This window comes from Hemicordylus capensis, chromosome 1, assembly GCF_027244095.1.
Source record: "Hemicordylus capensis ecotype Gifberg chromosome 1, rHemCap1.1.pri, whole genome shotgun sequence".
Lineage (NCBI taxonomy): Eukaryota > Metazoa > Chordata > Lepidosauria > Squamata > Cordylidae > Hemicordylus > Hemicordylus capensis.
In genome coordinates this window covers 164,104,198-164,122,145 of record NC_069657.1, presented here as the reverse complement: position 1 = coordinate 164,122,145, position 17,948 = coordinate 164,104,198, and the positions used below count along the sequence as shown (strand labels likewise).

Here is a 17,948-nt window from a genome sequence, read left to right as displayed (position 1 = left end):
TCCACATTGCTAAGAAATCTTATCCTTAGCAAGTAAGCTAAGCTTTCCATATCAAAGGAAACTTTGACACTAAAGGCCTTTCAGATAAATGATCTCTCACATGCTTTCTAAAACGTAGCAGAAAACTATTCTTATGTGTGCTCCTGGATAGGGATGTGCACAAATTGAGGTCCGTGCATAGGTTCGGTGCTGAACCAGTTCGGACAAAGTTTGGACCGGTTTGGACCTTATCTGACCCGGTTCAGTGCTGAACCTGTGCACGAACCTCAGGTCATGAACATCCCTACTCCTGAATATCTGAATCACCTTTTACATGAATGGAAGTGGGTCAGCATTACAGTCCTGGTCCTTGGTTAGCCTTGTGTAGATCCCATTGAATATATGCATGTAACTGCGGAATATATGCATGTAATATATGCAAAAAATGAAAAGGTAGAAATGTTTCAGATAAACTAGAAGGGGACAGAGTAGAATCAGGAGTAAAGCAGATGGAAAGACATGACAGCTGGTCAAAAAGGTCAAATGTCAGTAAGGGAGATAGCACATTCCAATGCCAGGTAAGAGATTCGGCGTACAAGAGTTCCTACAGCATTGCCAGTGGAGGAAAACCCAGCTTCACATAGACACTGATGGGGTCTAAGTTGTCAGTGACTGACCAGGAGAGAGATCTTGGGGTTGTGGTGGATAGCTCATTGAAAATCCATTCAGTGCACGGCAGGTGTGAAAAAGGCCAATTCCATGCTAGGGATCGTTAGGAAGGGGACTGAAAATTAAAAATGCTATTATAATGCCCTTATGAAAATCTATAGTGCAGATACATTTGAAATAATGCGTATAGTTCTGGTCACTGTATCTTAAGAAGGACATTGTAGAACTGGAAAGGTGCAGAAGGGGGCAACCAAGATCATCAGTGGCCTAGAGTACCTTCCTTATGTGGCAAGGCTACAACATCTGCTAACCTGGCAAAGAGGCACCTTTTAATGTGGTGATTCTCTTTATTTAGCAGGGGGAGAATAACTGGCCCAATCCACCCCCAACACAGTACCTCCAGTGACTGTTGCTGGTGTCTATCCTATGTTTCTTTTTAGACTGTGAGCCCTTTGGGGACAGGGATCCATCTTATTTATTTATTATTTCTCTGTGTAAACCACCCTGAGCCATTTTTTGGAAGGGTGGTATAGAAATCGAACAAACAAACAAACATCTGGGGCTTTTTCATTTGAAAAAGAGAAGCGACTATGGAGAGATATGATAGAGGTGTAGAAAATTATGCATGAAGTAGAGAGAGTGGACAGAGAGAAATTTTTCTCCCTCTCTCACAACACTAGAACCAGGGGTCATCCCATGAAACTGATGGCCAGGAATTTTAGGACCAACAAAAGGAAGTACTTTTTCACACAACACATAATTAATCTATGGAATTCTCTGCCATGGGATGTGGTGATGGCCACTAGCTTGGAAAGCTCTAAAAGGGGCTTAGACATATGATGGAGGACAGGTCTATCAATGGCTACTAGTCTGCTGACTATAGGCCACCTCCAGGACAGGCTGCTGGACTAGATAAGCCTTTGGCCTGATCCAGCAGGGCTGTTGTTGAGCCCCAGGGGCGGAGCCACCATTGGGCCAACGGGTTCGAAGAACCCGGGCCGGTGACCAATCAGGGGCCACGAGAGCGGCCCCAACACGCCCCCCACATCTGACGTCAGACACAGGGGCGGTAGTTTAGCTCCCGAGCAGGGGCCATGCAGCCCCTTCGGGAGATAAACGAAGGCTGGCACTGCATTTTCAGTGCCAGCCAGGAGCAGCTCTTCCCTGCAAAGGCAGGGAAGAGTCACTCCTGGCTGCATGCTGCGAACGCAGCGCCAGCCTAACTTGCTCCTGAAGGGGCCATGCAGCCCCTTCAGGAGCTAAGGCTGGTGCTGCCTTCGCAACGCAGCCCAGGAACGGCTCTTCCCTGCCTTTGCAGGGAAGAGCTGCTTCTGGCTGGCTCTGCAAACGCAGTGGCCACATGGCCCCTTCAGCAATTAAGCTTCAATTCCCGAACGGAGCCTCAAGGCTCCGTTCAGGAGCCAGACCATGCCCACCCGCGTCTGACGTCAGATGTAGGGGTGTGGCTATGCCCTGTGTCTGATGTCAGATGTGGGGGCGGGGCTATCGGGGTGCCCACCACGGCAGCACACAGGCCGGCGGCGGGCTGGCTACACCCCTGTTGAGCCCTTTCTTATGATCAGTGAGAAGGGCTACCGGGAGTGCAGGGTGGAAGGCTGCTGGAACTTACCTCCCACACAGATGATTGTCCAGTCCATGCTGGGCACACATAGCACGCACCCACACTGACACCAGCTGCCCCTGGCCGCATGGAGGTTTGACTGCCGGTATGTGTTGTACAGAAGGTGGTGCTGAGGGACTGCTGCTTGGCTCCATGCCCATTGGCCTGTAGGCTCCTGGTTTTGTCCCCCATGCTGTTTAACATCTACATGAAACCACTGGGAGAGGTCATCCAGGGACTTGGACTGAGTTGTCAGCAATATGCAGATGACACTCAGCTCTATCTCTCCTTGTCATCTGATCCTAGGGAGGCAGTGGAAGTCCTGAATCAGGTGTTGGATGCTGTGATGTGAGGGATGTAAACTAATAAGCTGAGATTGAATCTGGACAAGATAGGGGTAATGTTGGTCAGTAGGAGAGCCAGTTGGGATGAGGAGAGTCTACCGGTTCTGGATGGGGTTCCACTCCCCTTGAAAGAACAAGTACGCAGCTTGGGGGTATTGCTGGACCCAGCTCTGCTTTTGGAAGCTCAGATGGAGGCGGTGGCCAGGGGTGCCTTTTCACGACTTCGGCTATTGCACCAGCTGTGACCCTTTCTCGAGAAGGCAGATTTGGCCACAATTACCCACACCTTAGTTATGTCACAGCTGGATTACTGTAATGCACTCTACATGGGGCTGCCCTCGAAGAATATTTGGAAACTTCAGTTAGTGCAAAATGCGGCAGCTAGGATTTTATCTGGAGCTGCCCACTGGGATCACATCACACCCATTTTGAAAGACCATTTTGAATTTGTTTCCGGGTCCAATTCAAGGTGCTGGTTTTGACCTTTAAAGTCCTTATTGATTTGGGCACTGGATACCTGAAGGACCGCCTGCTCCCAAGGGTTGCTGCATTTTTGATGAAGTCGTCAGAGCGGTGGGGGGAATTGGTTGTCATGTATTGGGAGTATACACTGTGGGGTGCCGACAATGAGGGAGGCTTGGTTGTTATGCACGCAGGACAGGGCCTTCTCTGTTGTTGCCCCTAGACTGTGGAATGCTCTCTCGGTGGCCATCTGCTCCTCAAATTCCATCACAGTTTTTAGAAAGAGTGTAAAATCTTGGTTTTTTACCCAGGCCTTTATAGGATTGTCTCTACCGCTGCAGCTTTGTATTTTTTATGGTTATATTGTGCTTTTTTAAAAAAGTCTTTTAAATCAGATCTGTATTTTTATATTCTAGCTTATTTTACTTGTGTAATTTTGATAATCTTGTTAAATTTCATGTGAACCACCTTGAGATTGTTTTAATGAAAGGCGGTATAGAAATTTAACAATCAATCAATCAAAGAAGCGGTGGGCTCCCTAAGTGGGTTTGCTGCAGCCCCGCCACCAGGAGACACTTGCCTCCTGGAAGTACACACGCACAGTCAAGAACGGCTGCTTTAGCCCTCTCTTGGCTGCGCATGTGAACAGCCTCGCTATGTTCTTATGTTCTTATGAACTGAATTGCAGCCATGTGGATTGGTTGCAACCACTGAGACAGATGCTTTCATCCAGTATGATAAAGATCATCCTGGATGAAAACATCTGTCTCAGTGTTCTCTCCTGAAATTAAATACTTTTTGATGCCTAAACTCTGATTCTGTGAAATGGGCAGGGGAATGGAATCAGTCTGGTTATTGCACAGAATGTTTTTGTGACTTGTATAATATTTTCTTTTATTTATTTTTATTTTGTTTTGTTTTATTTATCAAATTTGTACACCACCCCAAACACTTGTCTCTGGGCAGTTAACAAAAACATAAAACAAGTTAAAACATACACAAAAATCTTAAAACAATTTAGGCCATCTAAAAGATTAAAACTTAAAATTTTAAAAAAGCTGAAAAAGCGTGGGTGAAGAAATGGGTTTTTAAGAGCTTTTTAAAAATTGTGGAGGATTGGATTTCAATAGGGAGCGCATTCCACAGTCTCAGGTCAGCAACCAAGAACGCCCGTCCCTGTGTGGCCACCTGCCGAGCTAGCAGCAACAGGAGACAGACCTCTCCAGATGACCTCAGTAGGCAGTGGGGCTCATAATGAAGAAGATGTTCCCTTAGATACCCAAGGCCTAAGCTGTTTAGGGCTTTATACGTTATAACCAGCACTTTGTATTTTGCCCAGAAACCTATTGGCAGCCAGTGTAGTTCTATCAGCAAAGGAGTGATGTGGTCTCTCCAGGATGACCCAGAGACCAACCTGGCTGCTACATTCTGTACCAACCGAAGTTTCTGGACTACATACAAAGGCAGCCCCACACAGACCACATTGCAGAAGTCAAGTCTGCACGTAACCAGAATATGTACCACTGTTTTGTGGTCGTTCGTCTCAAGAAATGGGCACAGCTGGCTTTATGACATTTGTTATTGTCTTGTCATTGTAAAACTAATACACTAAAGAATTTCTGCTTAGGGAGCAGAGGCCTATCTGGTGAAAAAGGAAGTAAAGGAAGCACTGGGTATAATGGACAGAAAGGTGATCAAGGAATGAAAGGAGACAAAGGTTCTGTGGGACCCAAAGGTAAAAACAAAATCTCTTCCAAGTTTTCTGATGGGTGCCTTTCTAACTGACATGCTTTATGTTGGTACTGGATGTCGGCATTTTGTTTTTAAAATATGTATTCCATTTTAGGAGTCATTAGAAGTATAGCATAGAGTTAGGATTAGAATTCAAAATTGTCCCACAATATCTTAACTGCAAAATGAGGATTCAACTAATAAAAATTATTATCTGTAGTAACCAGGGGGAGGGGTCAGCTAGGACTAAGTTCCCTTCCCTCTTTCATCCCCAGTGTTCAAGTAACTTGTGGCCCAAAGCTCTGGGAAGGTGAGTGAAAACTGGATGAAAACTGGATGAACTGGAGTTGCTTCATTGAACTCTGAATCTGTGTTGTGGCTGGTTTTTCAGCAGCCATTGTTGATGAGGGATGCATGCAAGGGGATCATGCCAAAAGTGTTTTAGTATGAAATGCAGAAAAGTAAGTTAAGGTTTGCCCTGCTGCCAAGTGCTTAGCCATAATAATTTGTCATAAAAATTTGTCAAAGAAAGTGTACAAACAAGACTGAGGTAACTTGGACTGCCTCAGCATTTTTATCTCTCAGGGGCAACTACCACAATATAGAGCCATTGTCAAATTATGAAATACCCAGGGTGACACCCAGACCTTCAGTGGAGCTTTGGTTGTTTTTTATGGTTTTAATGGTGGAGTTTTTTTTTAGTTTTAAGCCACCTAGAGATATTTTTTTAATTTAGTGGAGCAAAAATGTAACAAATAAAGGTCAAGATAGTCAAAGCTTTCATGCAAACTCGAAGTGTGATCTTACTTTCTGCACACATGCTGCTTAAGTCTTCCACACTACTTCCTAGCACGATCTTACCCTCTGTACACACTGAGCAGGGACCTCATGAATTACCCTATCGCCATGCTGAATTCCAAAAAGAACCTGCTCCTTTTCTTTACCACTTTTCTGATGACTGGAGAAAAGGCTGCATTCTTCCCAGAATGCCATATCTGACCATACGTCTGCTGAGCTACATTCAGCGTACTGGATGGTGAGTTGTACAGGCCTGTTCTGGATTAACAAAACTACTGTAGACATGCCGGCTGTGTTCTGGGCCAAGCTGGTTGTGTTTTGTTTTAGCATGATTAAGCAACAAATTAGCCACTCAGATAATGTAGGCAGAAAAAGCAGCTCTCTTTCTTCCATATTGAACTAGATGTTTGATCACTTCAGGATTCTACTACATGTGTTTAGAATAATCATACATTTGGCATTGTCCCATATTCAGAATTATCTTAATCAGCACTGAGGGAACCTTAACTGAAAATTCAATGTTCACTTTGATGTACCACATTTCAAGGAGATATTAACATGTTAGAGAACATTCAAGGGAGAGCACCAATGTTTGCAAAGTATTTGGAATGTCAGGGGAGTTCATACATTACTCTGAAGTGGAAATAGCAATAGCAATATCACTTACATTTATATACCGCTCTATAGCCGGAGCTCTCTAAGCGGTTTACAATGATTTAGCATATTGCCCCCAACATTCTGGGTACTCATTTTACCGACCTCGGAAGGATGGAAGGCTGTCAACCTTGAGCCCCTGGTCAGGATCGAACTTGTAACCTTCTGGTTACAGGGCAGCAGTTTTTTTACCACTGCGCCACCAGGGGCTCTATGGAAAGACAAGATATATAAATTCAAACTACTAACTACAGAGCTCCAAAAGTAGAGTCCTGACTAAACACCATCTTGGATCTGCACTATGAGATCCACACATCCTCATTTCCCACTTGTATTGTACCATGAGATGTGGGGGATCTCACTGGCATACACACATCTGTGAGGCCTAAGTGGCTCTTGAAGTTCACCATAGCAAAGGTGTAATACCAAACATGTGGGAAAGTGTTCCCCCTTCCTTTGTACTTTTGGAACAAGCAGAGTTATATCTGTATTGGGTTTTCACTAATAATAATGAAACTAAGCATTTTTATAACATTTTCAAGAGTTCAGAGCAGTTTACATTCATTATCTCAGTCATCCTTGCAACAATCCTATAAAGTAGATCAATATTATGGCCTACAGTCAAGGCCTGCTCCATGTTTGAGGAGGCCCTCCTCAAAGTACACGTCATTTGCCCTTCCTATGTGAGCAGACACCCCCAGGTCCTCAAAGGAGGGCTTTAGTGACAGAGCACTACAATAAAGCAAAAAGAATAAGGTTTTTTTGCTTTATTTTATATGGAAAAGAAACAGCAGAGCTCTCATACAAGAAAACCTCCTAGCAGCCACCATTTTGTTTCCCCCCTCTTGCATCAGTTCAGGGCATTGTGAGAAAAAAGTGCACTGGTCCACAAAACATGGTGTCCTCCACTGATAGCCACCAATTCTTCCTACAATGCCCCAGGGCATTTTGAGAAAATCCAGGGCAGTTTGAGAAAATCAAAATGGGACCTGTCAGAGCCAAATGGTTTTCAGCGGCACTGGTAGACATCAGCACAATAGGCCCTTCTGGGATGCTCTAGCCCCAGCAGCTGCCCAAGGATGCTACATACTGACATATGACCTGATCTCCATAGTTGCAGCTGGAGAGCTATGGTTGAGATAGGGAGTCTTGCCTCTGGCCACCTAGTGAGTTCATGGCAGAAGCAAGATTTGAACCAGAGATTGTCTGATTCATAACTCATTGTCTCCCACCACACTACACCAGTTAGCCCAAATCTCAGTTTGCAACTATAGTTAAATATGGTTTGCAATCTGTAGTTTGAGTTAATTGGCCACATTCACACATAATTCAAAACTGCAGTTAAATGAGACAGAGGTGTGAATATGTGTATGTTCAAATGTGGTTTTGCAGCAAAAGCAACCTGTGGTTTGCCTTGCCAAACCCGAATTTGAACCTTTGGTTTGTAGTGTGTTTCGCCACCACAACCTGAGCTTTTTCAGTGGCAGTGTTATGTCTGAACATGAACACCACCATAACCGCGGTTTCATGCAGTTTCTAGAAACACAGTCATAGAAAGAGTGACCCAGGCTCACACAGGGTTGTGTTCATTCTGTGCCTGCTGTGCTTCTCTCTGGCCACCTCTCTGAGCACTTGTCCTGCCCCCTGTCTCCAATCCAATAAAGCAGTTGCCCAGCAACAAGGACACAGGAACATCCCATCTCAAGCTTCAAAGCCTGTCAAAAGGGAAAGTCACATGGGGGCATGCCCTCTTCCCACTCTTTCCCTTGTCCCCCCCCCCCGCCAGTTAGCTTTCCAGAAATGAAGCGATCATGATATATGTTCACAGGCATATGCAGTCATGGTGGCAACATAAACAAAGAAACCCCATTAAATCGCAGGGACAGGAACATATGACAGGGCGATACTAGGCTTGCTTAAAGGGCAGCCCCAACCAGAAATTCTTCAATGGCTCTGCTCTATTTTTTGTACAATGATGTTGGGAAAGAGGGGTTCAGCCCCTTCCCCTTGGGGGAAAGCATGCAGTCCCTAGGCTTACTCATGAGAAGAGCCAGGCAGAAGGATCAGCATTGCCTCCAGTGAAAGGAGCTATTCAACATGTGTGATGACAGTGGATGCTGTTCCTGAGTGGACCACTCACTCTTGAGAGTGTAAGGCCATGGTCATACCCCTTCACAACTAATGAGAATAACCATCTGTGGAGGGAAGGGTGTCGGGCAGAATCATTAATCATGTGTGATGACATCCCCTTCTCCCATGGACCGCTCTCTCACAAGAGTGTCAGACCATGGGGGCACACATGTGGGGCAGACGGCAGATGCTGCCCAGCACAAGCAAGCAATGGGGACGGGTACCCCACCAACAGCTCTCCCTGTCTTGGCTAGTGCCACAAAGAAACAGTCAAAACATGCCCTCTGCCTATCTGCTCATTTGAACATGTCCATCTAAATTTTTGCCCAGTATGACAACCTCACTCTCCTGGGGTTGCAAACCTGGACTCCTGTCTCCTACAATTTCCCAAAGTGGGAGATATGCATAACTCACAATGCTGGTCCAAACCCAGGAAATTTGAATGAGAGTAAAGATCTGTCTCTGGTCCAAGTGTTTCCCCAATCTGCCTACCCGGTTACACCCAGAAACATGGAGTGTCAAAATCTCCTTCCCTAAGGAGGAAGGGGTCACAATGCAAAAGCTGTATCATTAATCAGAGAGAACAGGGGGCCCACACAAGTGTGCTCCCCCCCTTTTTTTGATAGCTTAACTCATGAGCCCACAATACAACAGAAGACCAAACATTGGTGAGCCTAAGGTCCTCCCCATTAGACTGTCCCTCTCATGAGAGGGCTAATCCCTGAGTGGCAAGCCACCACAGGGGCAGGAATGTGGTTTGGTCTCCATAGACTGCTTTGCTGGGGTGAGCCATTGCAAAAGCATCCTTGGTCACAGTGGGCCAGACCCCAGGATCCTTTGCCCTTCCTCATATACATATCACCTCCTAGGAAGTTGTCATGTCCCCTTCCCTTTCCTGAGTAATAGAAAAATAGTGCCCTTCAGCATTCCTTCCCCGCCCCTGCCAGAATGTGTGCTTGTGCTAGACTGTTTTGTTGCGGGGCTCTTACAAGGGTGGTGGTACAATAGCTGTCAGAAGAAGGGCTTACATGGTATAGCATTTAACAGGATTTAAATGCCCTTTCCATACTGTGGGCAGGCGGACCATTCTGAGAAGGCATGATCACACTCAGCAGGCTCACTTGAAGTTTGTGGCCAGTGGCTGCCACCCTGGATACATCCTGATGCCTTGCCCGGAGTCTGATGATGCAAGCACTATGGAGCTTTTTAGGATGTGACCTCAGCAGACCAGGAAGAGGGAGGGGCTCCCCTGCCCTGAATTTGGAGGTTGCTGGGATGTAGTTGGACAAATGTCTGCGATGTGATTCATGATTAGAAAAATTATTGCAGATTTGGCAACCTCCGGTTTCACGTTGAGTGTGAATGTGGCCATTGTTAGCAAAAATGTTGTACCATATTAAATTCAGAATAAGAAAGGAAAGAGAAAATGTGCATATGGGAGAAAAGAAGTAGAAAGGGGGGAAGAAATCTGCAAATCCATCTCTCGATCATCTAAATGTGGGAAGGAGCTTGGGCAGTGTCTAATGTCTGCAGTCAAAGGGAAACAATCGTTCTCTTCTGCACCAGAGGAAAAACACGAGTTTTCATTTAAATTTTGTTAGTACAAAAATTACTAAGTTGGCTGGATGTTTCAGCAAACATTTGTTCTTTTCTATGTTCAATCAGGATCCCCAGGAACATCCCCAGGACCGAAAGGTGAAAAGGGTTCCCCAGGTAATTAACATGTTTTTCTTCTTCATCACAGAATTATGCAAATCACCAAGTCCTGAGCTTTATGGAACTTTGGTATTCATATGGAGCTCCGCAGGAGCTGGGGCTTCTTCATGTAGTTCAGTATAAAACAGGAACAGCTTCATAAGCAAAACAAGGTTGTGCACAGAACTGAGATTCAAGTATGGAGCAGTTCCTACTTTATATACCACTGGATCAGTTCAGTGCACATACCAGCAATTTACAATAGAGCAATTTACTAATATATACAGATATGATTATATTGCATATTTTTGTTCACAGGTATAGTCTCCAAGCATTACTTCCTGGGGTCAAACTAGATATACTGAGAAATGTGTCATCACATTTATGTCATTGAATTCTTTAAAAAAAGAAAGAAAAGAAAACAGCTATGGAAGTTCTTATCTGGATCAGGACCATGGGATGAGCTTGGTTTAACTCTTTCCCTCTTTTAAAAAAGAACTCTCTTTCCCCAGTGAAAACCACCCCATAGCTGCTATTTGCCCTGAATTGAAGCTGCTATCTGCACCCCACAATGTTGTTTTCTTGCTAGGGCAAACAGTAGCTTCATGGGGAGCCATTTTAGTTGAGAAGACATCAGGGCATGAAGGGTAAACTCCTCCTTCCTCTCCGCCATGGTCTCAATCTGGCCATGGTCTCAATCTGGCCTATTCTCTTAAAAAATTAAAAGATAGAAATATGATGATACATTGCTCATCACATCTAGCTTAATTTTATGCTAGGCATGGACATTGAAACTCCCTGATTGATTTGAATGCTCCAGTGGTCATTTCTATCCAGCCTCCTATACAGTTGGACTGAAGTTACAAAGAAGCAGACAGTAATATTGGGTGGACAAGCAACCTCTTGATAACTAATGCACCACACTTACCAGCAATACTTTGTTCATCCCAGCAGTTACTGTGGTTGTTTGCACACTCACCCACCCTATGATCTAGAATTGTCATCCTTTGTTCATTCAGTTTTTATAGGGAGGCCGCATGATTTCCTGAAGGCAATATTTTCCATGTTGCCTTCCTGTGTTCTCTCAGATATGATTTGCGGTGGGTTTTTTTAATTTATTGGTAATAAAATGTAATTGCATCAAAAGGCTGTCCCATGTGAACAGGCACGTCACTATTAAGGCTTCCAAGCACAATTATGCTTTATCTGAAACTTCCTGTTTGTGGATCAGCTTCTTTATTACTTTCTGTTCAGTGCAGCAGAATTATTACTGGTGAATAATTTCTTAGTTAGTCAACCTCTGTTCCCCACAAAAGTGTGTGTGTGTTAAATTATTGATTTTTCCTTTCTTGGGGTTTTTTTTTTTAAATAAAAAAAACCAAATTGGTACTATTACACCATTAAAAAAAAGAAAAGAGAGAGAAAATGTTCAAGTAATCAGTACTTTGGTGCAAACAAAGACAGTGGGAAACAGAAGCTGGCTAATTAAGGAGGAACTTATCACTAACCTCCAGCAGAACTGAACAGGAAGCAATACAACAAGCAGAAACTGCACAGAAGAAATTTTGAATCGGGGGGGGGGAATCTCCAGTGAGGCAAAGTGAGGTGACGGCCTCAGGCAATGACTGTGCCATGGGCCCCCATGGCACAGTCAAGTGCAGATCCCCCATCTCACCACTGCCTCAGCTGCCTGGTGCTGCCGCAACCTCACTTCATCTTTATTAATACTGTCACCACATCCCCGCCCTGACATTTCCCCTCTTCTCTGGCTTCACCAGAAGCCCAGCACTGGCCAGTGCCTCTCTTTTTCTCAGCTGTCCCCCAGCAATGCCTCTCTTTCTCTCCTCCAGCCATCTTGTCTGCTTTGTTGCTTCCATTTCAGGGACAGAAAAGGCACACAAGTTTGCTGCAGTGAGGAGAGGGAGGACATGCGTGCAGGAAAGAGAGCGAGATCCAGCCAGCCAACCGTCGTAGTGAGAGAGACCATTGCCACGGATGCTGGATGCCTGCTGCCTGCTAGATGCCTGCTGGATGCCCACTGCCTAGAAGTAGTGATGCAGCCAGAGGCAAGCAGAGGACATTGCCAGCAGCGGCCAGTCTTATGCATGATCTCTGTTCCTGCCAGCAACAAACTTGTGTGCTTTGTTTGCTTTCAAAATGGAGGAGACAAAGCCAACAAGACTGGTAAAGGAAGGAGAAGGTTAGTGGATGGAACCAGCTGGCATTAAATACCACTGGAGGACAGTGCTGCATGCCCCGAAAAGAAGCAAGGTGGTATGAATTTCCAGCTCGGATGCTGTGAGTCAGGCAGGTGGGCCCAGTGATGTGGTGAGTGGGGCACCAGCACCCAGCTGACCCAGGGGCTTGCATCACTTCAAGCTGCACCTGCTTTGAATTGACATTTCAGGGGACCTTTGCTGAAGAGGACTTGCCTGTGAGTAAACATGCAAGAAACATCTTGGCCTTAGGAAGGGTATTGCTGGGTAATGCAGCACTATTTTCAGTGCTGTGTGGAACTTTCCTTTTACTGCTGCTTCCAACTAGCCAGTTCCAGGAGATCAATGCCACAGCAGCACTAAAGGGCTCAAGTGTGGAAGCAACCTGTCTCTTTAACAAATAAGGAATTGGTTCATAAGGAGTCCCATCAGGTACTCATACCTTGCCAACACTATTGATGTTTTACTTCTGCCTTTCTAGGTCTATACATGATTTTTTAAATTATTATTTTTAACAGGCAAGAGTCACACTGTAAGACTAGTTGGTGAAGACACCTATGTAAAAGAACGCCGAGGCAGAGTTGAGATTCGGCACAATGGGAAATGGGGTACCATATGTGATGATGACTGGGACATAAATGATGGAAGAGTAATCTGTAGGATGTTGGGATATAGCAGCGCAGTTACTACCTTTACTGGACCTGCAGGTAATTTACTGATTTATTCCCCAGTTAATTTAGTCAGGTTGCAAATGAAGTATTCATTCCTATGTAGTGTAACTATCCAAAAATAGCAGGGCATCAGGTAAGGTTGTGCACAAAACTGGTTTGCCTAGTTCAGTTCAAGTCTGAACTGGACTCAAACCAAACCGGGCATGTTTGGTTTTGTGACCCTCCGGTCCACAAACCCTCCGGTTCAGCTCAAATTTGAGCCAGTTCAGGGGTTCTAAATTTAAATAATAACTTTTTAAAAAACACTCACCACCAGGTCCATTGGCCTCGGGGGGTGCTGCATCAGACATGGGAGGGTCTCTGCTGTTTCGCCCTCCCCCTGCTGACCTCCCCCAAGTCTTCTAAGGGCTGTTTAAGCCCATTTTTGGCCCTTTCTCCAGTGGTGGTGACCATTTGGGAGGCTGCCGCACATGTACCCTGGCCATTTGTGTGGCCTGGGTCATGACCTGGCAATGCAAATGGCCAGGGCACATATGCTGCAGCCTCCAAAATGGCTGCCATCACCAGAGAAAGGGCTGGAACAGTCCCAAAACAGGCCAAAACGGCCCTTGGAAGACCGGGGGAGGAAAAGGGGGAAATGGCAGAGAGCCCCCACACAGCTGTGGCAGCACCCCCAAGGCCCCCAGAACTGGTTAGTGGGTGTTTTTTTAAATTAAAAAAACCTTTAGAACCCCTGAACTGGCCCCAGTGGGTTCGACTTGACCTCGAGCTGGACCAGTTTGATGATGAACTGGCTTGACCTCAAGCCAGTTCACACATCCTAAGCAGCAGGCTTTTTCCCTTATTGTCCAAAGCATATTACTAGTGTGTCAGTCCAAAGATGCCATCTAAGTGTAGGCAAGAACTGCTACAGCTTTGTAGGAATTGTGCTGCCTGTAGAAACACACCCTAATATTCTTCTCATGACCTACGATCAAGGGCCATAGAATTCTCCTCTTTTAAAAAAGACCAGGTTTTCTAGCCACACAACTCAAGTGTAAGACCTGGAATGCAATATGCCAATCGTATAAGTGTACTTCGTTTAGGGGTGTGGGTTGTGACTATTAGGTTTATAAGTTACTGCAGTTTGGTGGGCTAGGCAATAATTTAGGTGAGGAAGAAATCAAGAGTGAATGCAAGGCATATTAGAGCCTTCCAAACATTGTTTTTTGCAGTAATTGTGCATCCGTTACTCAGTTATTGTGCAGGATTCATAAGACTTAGAGCTAACATTTATCCCAGGAGAAATAATACTTTCCCAGCACTTAAGCAATACTATTTTTTCTGTGTGCAGTGCAGTTGCTCAAGTGTCACAGTCACCTGCTGGCCAATGACATCACTAGACATCTCTCTACTCCCTGGCCTATGCCATTTTGTGAACAAAAGATCAGTGGTTTTTCAAGGTTCACCTACATTCACTCTCCCTGCATTTCTGGGCTTTTGCTAAGCTGAAAGCAGAACTACTTTAGTAGTCTTAAAATGGTTGTCCTTGCAAAAATGTTCTTGGTTTTTGCATAAAAGAGTTCCAGTGAAAGTCCAAAGCGTTTTGTGGCTTAGCCCTGACTCTTATTGACTAGGTTTAGTATCAGTTGCACTGTAAACCAGTCCATGTTATCCTTCCACATAAGGCCTGCATCTACCCAGAAGCAACAGATTTGCAGACCCTTTAGGTCTGAAACTGAAACCTTTGTTAAACTTGGAGAAGCATATTCTCCATTGCCTACAGCTACAGAAGAATATTTTGGAGAATTATTTAATCCATTCTGTTGCATGCACTGGCAAATATTCTTTTCCCAATCTACAATTAGCTGTTATAGGCCAGACGTAACTTAAAGCTGAAGTCCATAGACATTTGTAAAGTAGAATGGTTGCAGTCTTATTAAACTGATTTGGTTAGTACATCTTGCCAGACAGAAGACTGGGGGTGTTTTTCACCTCAGACTTGGGGGCAATTTTTAAATTTTGATCATTGATGCTGCTAGCAGTGGGCACAATGAGTGCATGGCATACCCCAAATGTTTGCACCAAACCTTTGGCCTGCCTACCTGCCTGCCCCTGCATCTTCTACCACTGAACTTGTCTGAGCAGAGCTGGAGGTGGTGGTGAATGGGTGTCCCCCATGATCACTATCTCTTCCACTGTTGAGCCTCCTCCTGTGCACTTGTAATGGAAAGGTGGAGGGACAGAGCCGAGCACCTTCTCTCCCATTTCCTCTTCCAGTCTCTGTCTCTTTCCTTTCCATAGGAAGGCAAAGGTGGCTGTGCTCAAGGCTGGCTTTTTGGCACATGAGGCCCTCAGACACGTGTCCAGCAGCCACACATCTGCTGGGCTCAATGGAGAGGGTGGCCAGTGACCCAGCTGCTGGGCTCCACGGAGGAGGCAGCATGCCACTTATGTGCCGTGCAGCAACACAGCTGTCCGTTTCAATGGAGAAGTTGGTAGGCCACTATCATGTTCAGTAGCAATTAATCACTGGAGTCAGTGGAATGGGGTGGCCCTCATGCCCAGCAGCAACAAGGTCCAAACCAGTTCAGTGCTGCGGGGAGTGAGTGGTGAGTGGGCTCTTTAAATAAGAACAGAGCAGTTCCTTGCCTGCTCTCTGCCGCCACATGCAGCTTCCTGCTGCGGCAGGAATCTGTGCATGCATGGGAGCCATCTGTGTGGTCAGCATGGTGTTGACCACACCACCAGTTTGGCAGCAAAGCAGTGCACAAACCTTGGTTAGTGCACATCCCTAGCAGCAACCCAGCTCAATGGAGGAGGCAGTGGCAATGACCCAGGAGCTGGGTAACCCCACACTAAAGCAGTGTTAACTCTCCCCAAAAACTATATTTAAACATAAGAAATCAAAACTGCTTTTAAAAGACTTGTCAGTTGATAAAGCCACCATTAAAAAAACAAGGTTGGGGGGTGAGATACCAATGCATAGTAAACCTCGCCCTGCCTTTCATGTGGTGGCAAGGTGCCACAAGACGTGATTGCAAAGGGGAAGAAATTTTGAAAATAAAGCTAATTGGTCCCTAGCAACCTCCTGGCCCAAACAGGAGATGTATAAGAAGGATGTACTGGTGATTACTGTCTACAAACAGGAGGAGAGGGGCCTGGACCTGGGCAACCTAGCAACCCTCGTTATTTTTAGTATTGATTTCCATAAGTAAAAGAAGACCCAGGTGAGTAGAAAGGTGGCATACAAATGTTTCAGATTTTTAAAAAAGGAGTTGGAACTGGTCAAGAGCAAGAAGAGTGATAATTTCAACTAAGAAGCTGGGGCAGGGCGGTGGCGGGGATGAGGCTCAGTAAATCTCCACAGGGTTTATTCACAAATGTGTCTGAGCAAGCATAGAGAAAAAAGAAAGCCTCCTTTTCATCTAAGGTTCTCATTTTCCCATTATAATTCTCTTCCCTCTGCAAATGTTCAAGTGCTGCTTTCTCCCCTTAGTCTGGTCACGAGATCTAAGAAACATGTAAGATGTTCAGTTGTGGGCACACTACAGATCTGTTGGCAGTTTATTTTTCATTTCATTTGTTCTGTGGTAACGCATTAACAATCTGTTTCTTTACTTCTGGCTGATTCCAGGCCCTGATTCCAAAACAATCTGGTTGGATGATGTACAGTGTAATGGCAATGAACACACCATTTTTGACTGCACAAAACGTGAATGGGGTGAAAACAACTGCAATCACAGTGAAGATGCTGGTGTCGAGTGTGCCTAATGGAAGACAGTTCTGCATGTCAAATTATACTTTAATGCTCAAAAAAGACATTCATTCATTCGTCCATTGTTCATCTCTGGCTCATGAGAAAAAGGGTTAAATTGCTTATCCTGCTATATCAATATACATCTGTATAGTACAGTATTTGTTGATCAAGGCTATTTTCATCAAGTGTGCAAAGAGTCAATATTCATATTTGGGGTCACATTATTAGATTACCAGTGAATATTTATGTGGGAACCAAACAGAAATGGAAGATAAATTGAATATATTTCCAGCTGACATATATTCTATAAGCTGAACTCTTAAAATAAACTTCCAAGATTTTGTAGTTGGATGTGGTAACATTTAAACCTACATTGGAGACCCACCTTGGGAGAGCAAATAGGAAAATACAGAATTTGTCTCCTAAATTTTATGAAAAATTCCTGTGTTTATTTAGTCTGTATTTCCTTGTTGGACAAATGAATCTGAAGTTTCTTCATTTCCCTTCATTATCTGTTTATAGCTAGTTGTGCTTAACCATCAAGGTCAAGGGATTATGGTTCATGATCCACAGAAGAAAGCTAAGAGCACAAAACAGAACTTCAGCAATCTCTGTTATATTAAAAAAAGTTCTTTTTAAACTCAGCAGTGGATTTTCCCTTTTGCAGTAGGAGCTGCTGTGGTGAAAATAACAACGCTTTCTGAGTAAACGTATGTGTTTTTTGTATGAACATTTCCTTCTTTTGGATTGCAAACTCTGGTTTTCCTATCTGATTGTGCAATGACAGGATGCTGGTTTCGATTACTTGGCCATGAACTGGCCCCTGCAATTAAAATGGAAACCGTAAGCCATGAGCCTGCACATATTATGTCTTCCCAAAACATCCTGATGTCCTCCCGGGGGTAGATTTCTATCCATGGCTGCATAAAAGTGCATAAACAAGCAAACCACTGCACTCCTTGCTACAGTATGCCCTTGTTGTGTCATATGAGCCAGCGTGGTGTAGTGGTTAGAGTGCTAGACTAGGACCAGGGAGACCCAAGTTCAAATCCCCATTCAGCCATGATACTAGCTTGGTGACTCTGGGCCAGTCACTTCTCTCTCAGCCTAACCTACTTCACAGGATTGTTGTGAGGAGAAACTTAAGTATGTAGTACACCGCTCTGGGCTCCTTGGAGGAAGAGTGGGATATAAAATGTAAAATAAATAATAATAAATATGATGACCTTTACTTTGGTG

At 44.8% G+C, this 17,948-nt stretch overlaps 1 protein-coding gene across 1 annotated transcript in view; it reads left to right on the top strand.

Annotated features, from left to right (window-relative positions):
- MARCO (macrophage receptor with collagenous structure) overlaps positions 1 to 17,556 on the top strand; it is a 44,236-nt gene extending 26,680 nt beyond the window's left edge. Inside the window, exons 15-18 of the mRNA XM_053308962.1 lie at positions 4,703 to 4,810; positions 10,054 to 10,101; positions 12,818 to 13,006; positions 16,587 to 17,556. Coding sequence (XP_053164937.1) covers positions 4,703 to 4,810; positions 10,054 to 10,101; positions 12,818 to 13,006; positions 16,587 to 16,723 — 482 coding nt within the window. The 3' untranslated portion in view covers positions 16,724 to 17,556. The remainder of the gene's footprint in view (positions 1 to 4,702; positions 4,811 to 10,053; positions 10,102 to 12,817; positions 13,007 to 16,586) is intronic.
- The last annotated feature ends 392 nt before the right edge of the window (positions 17,557 to 17,948 follow it).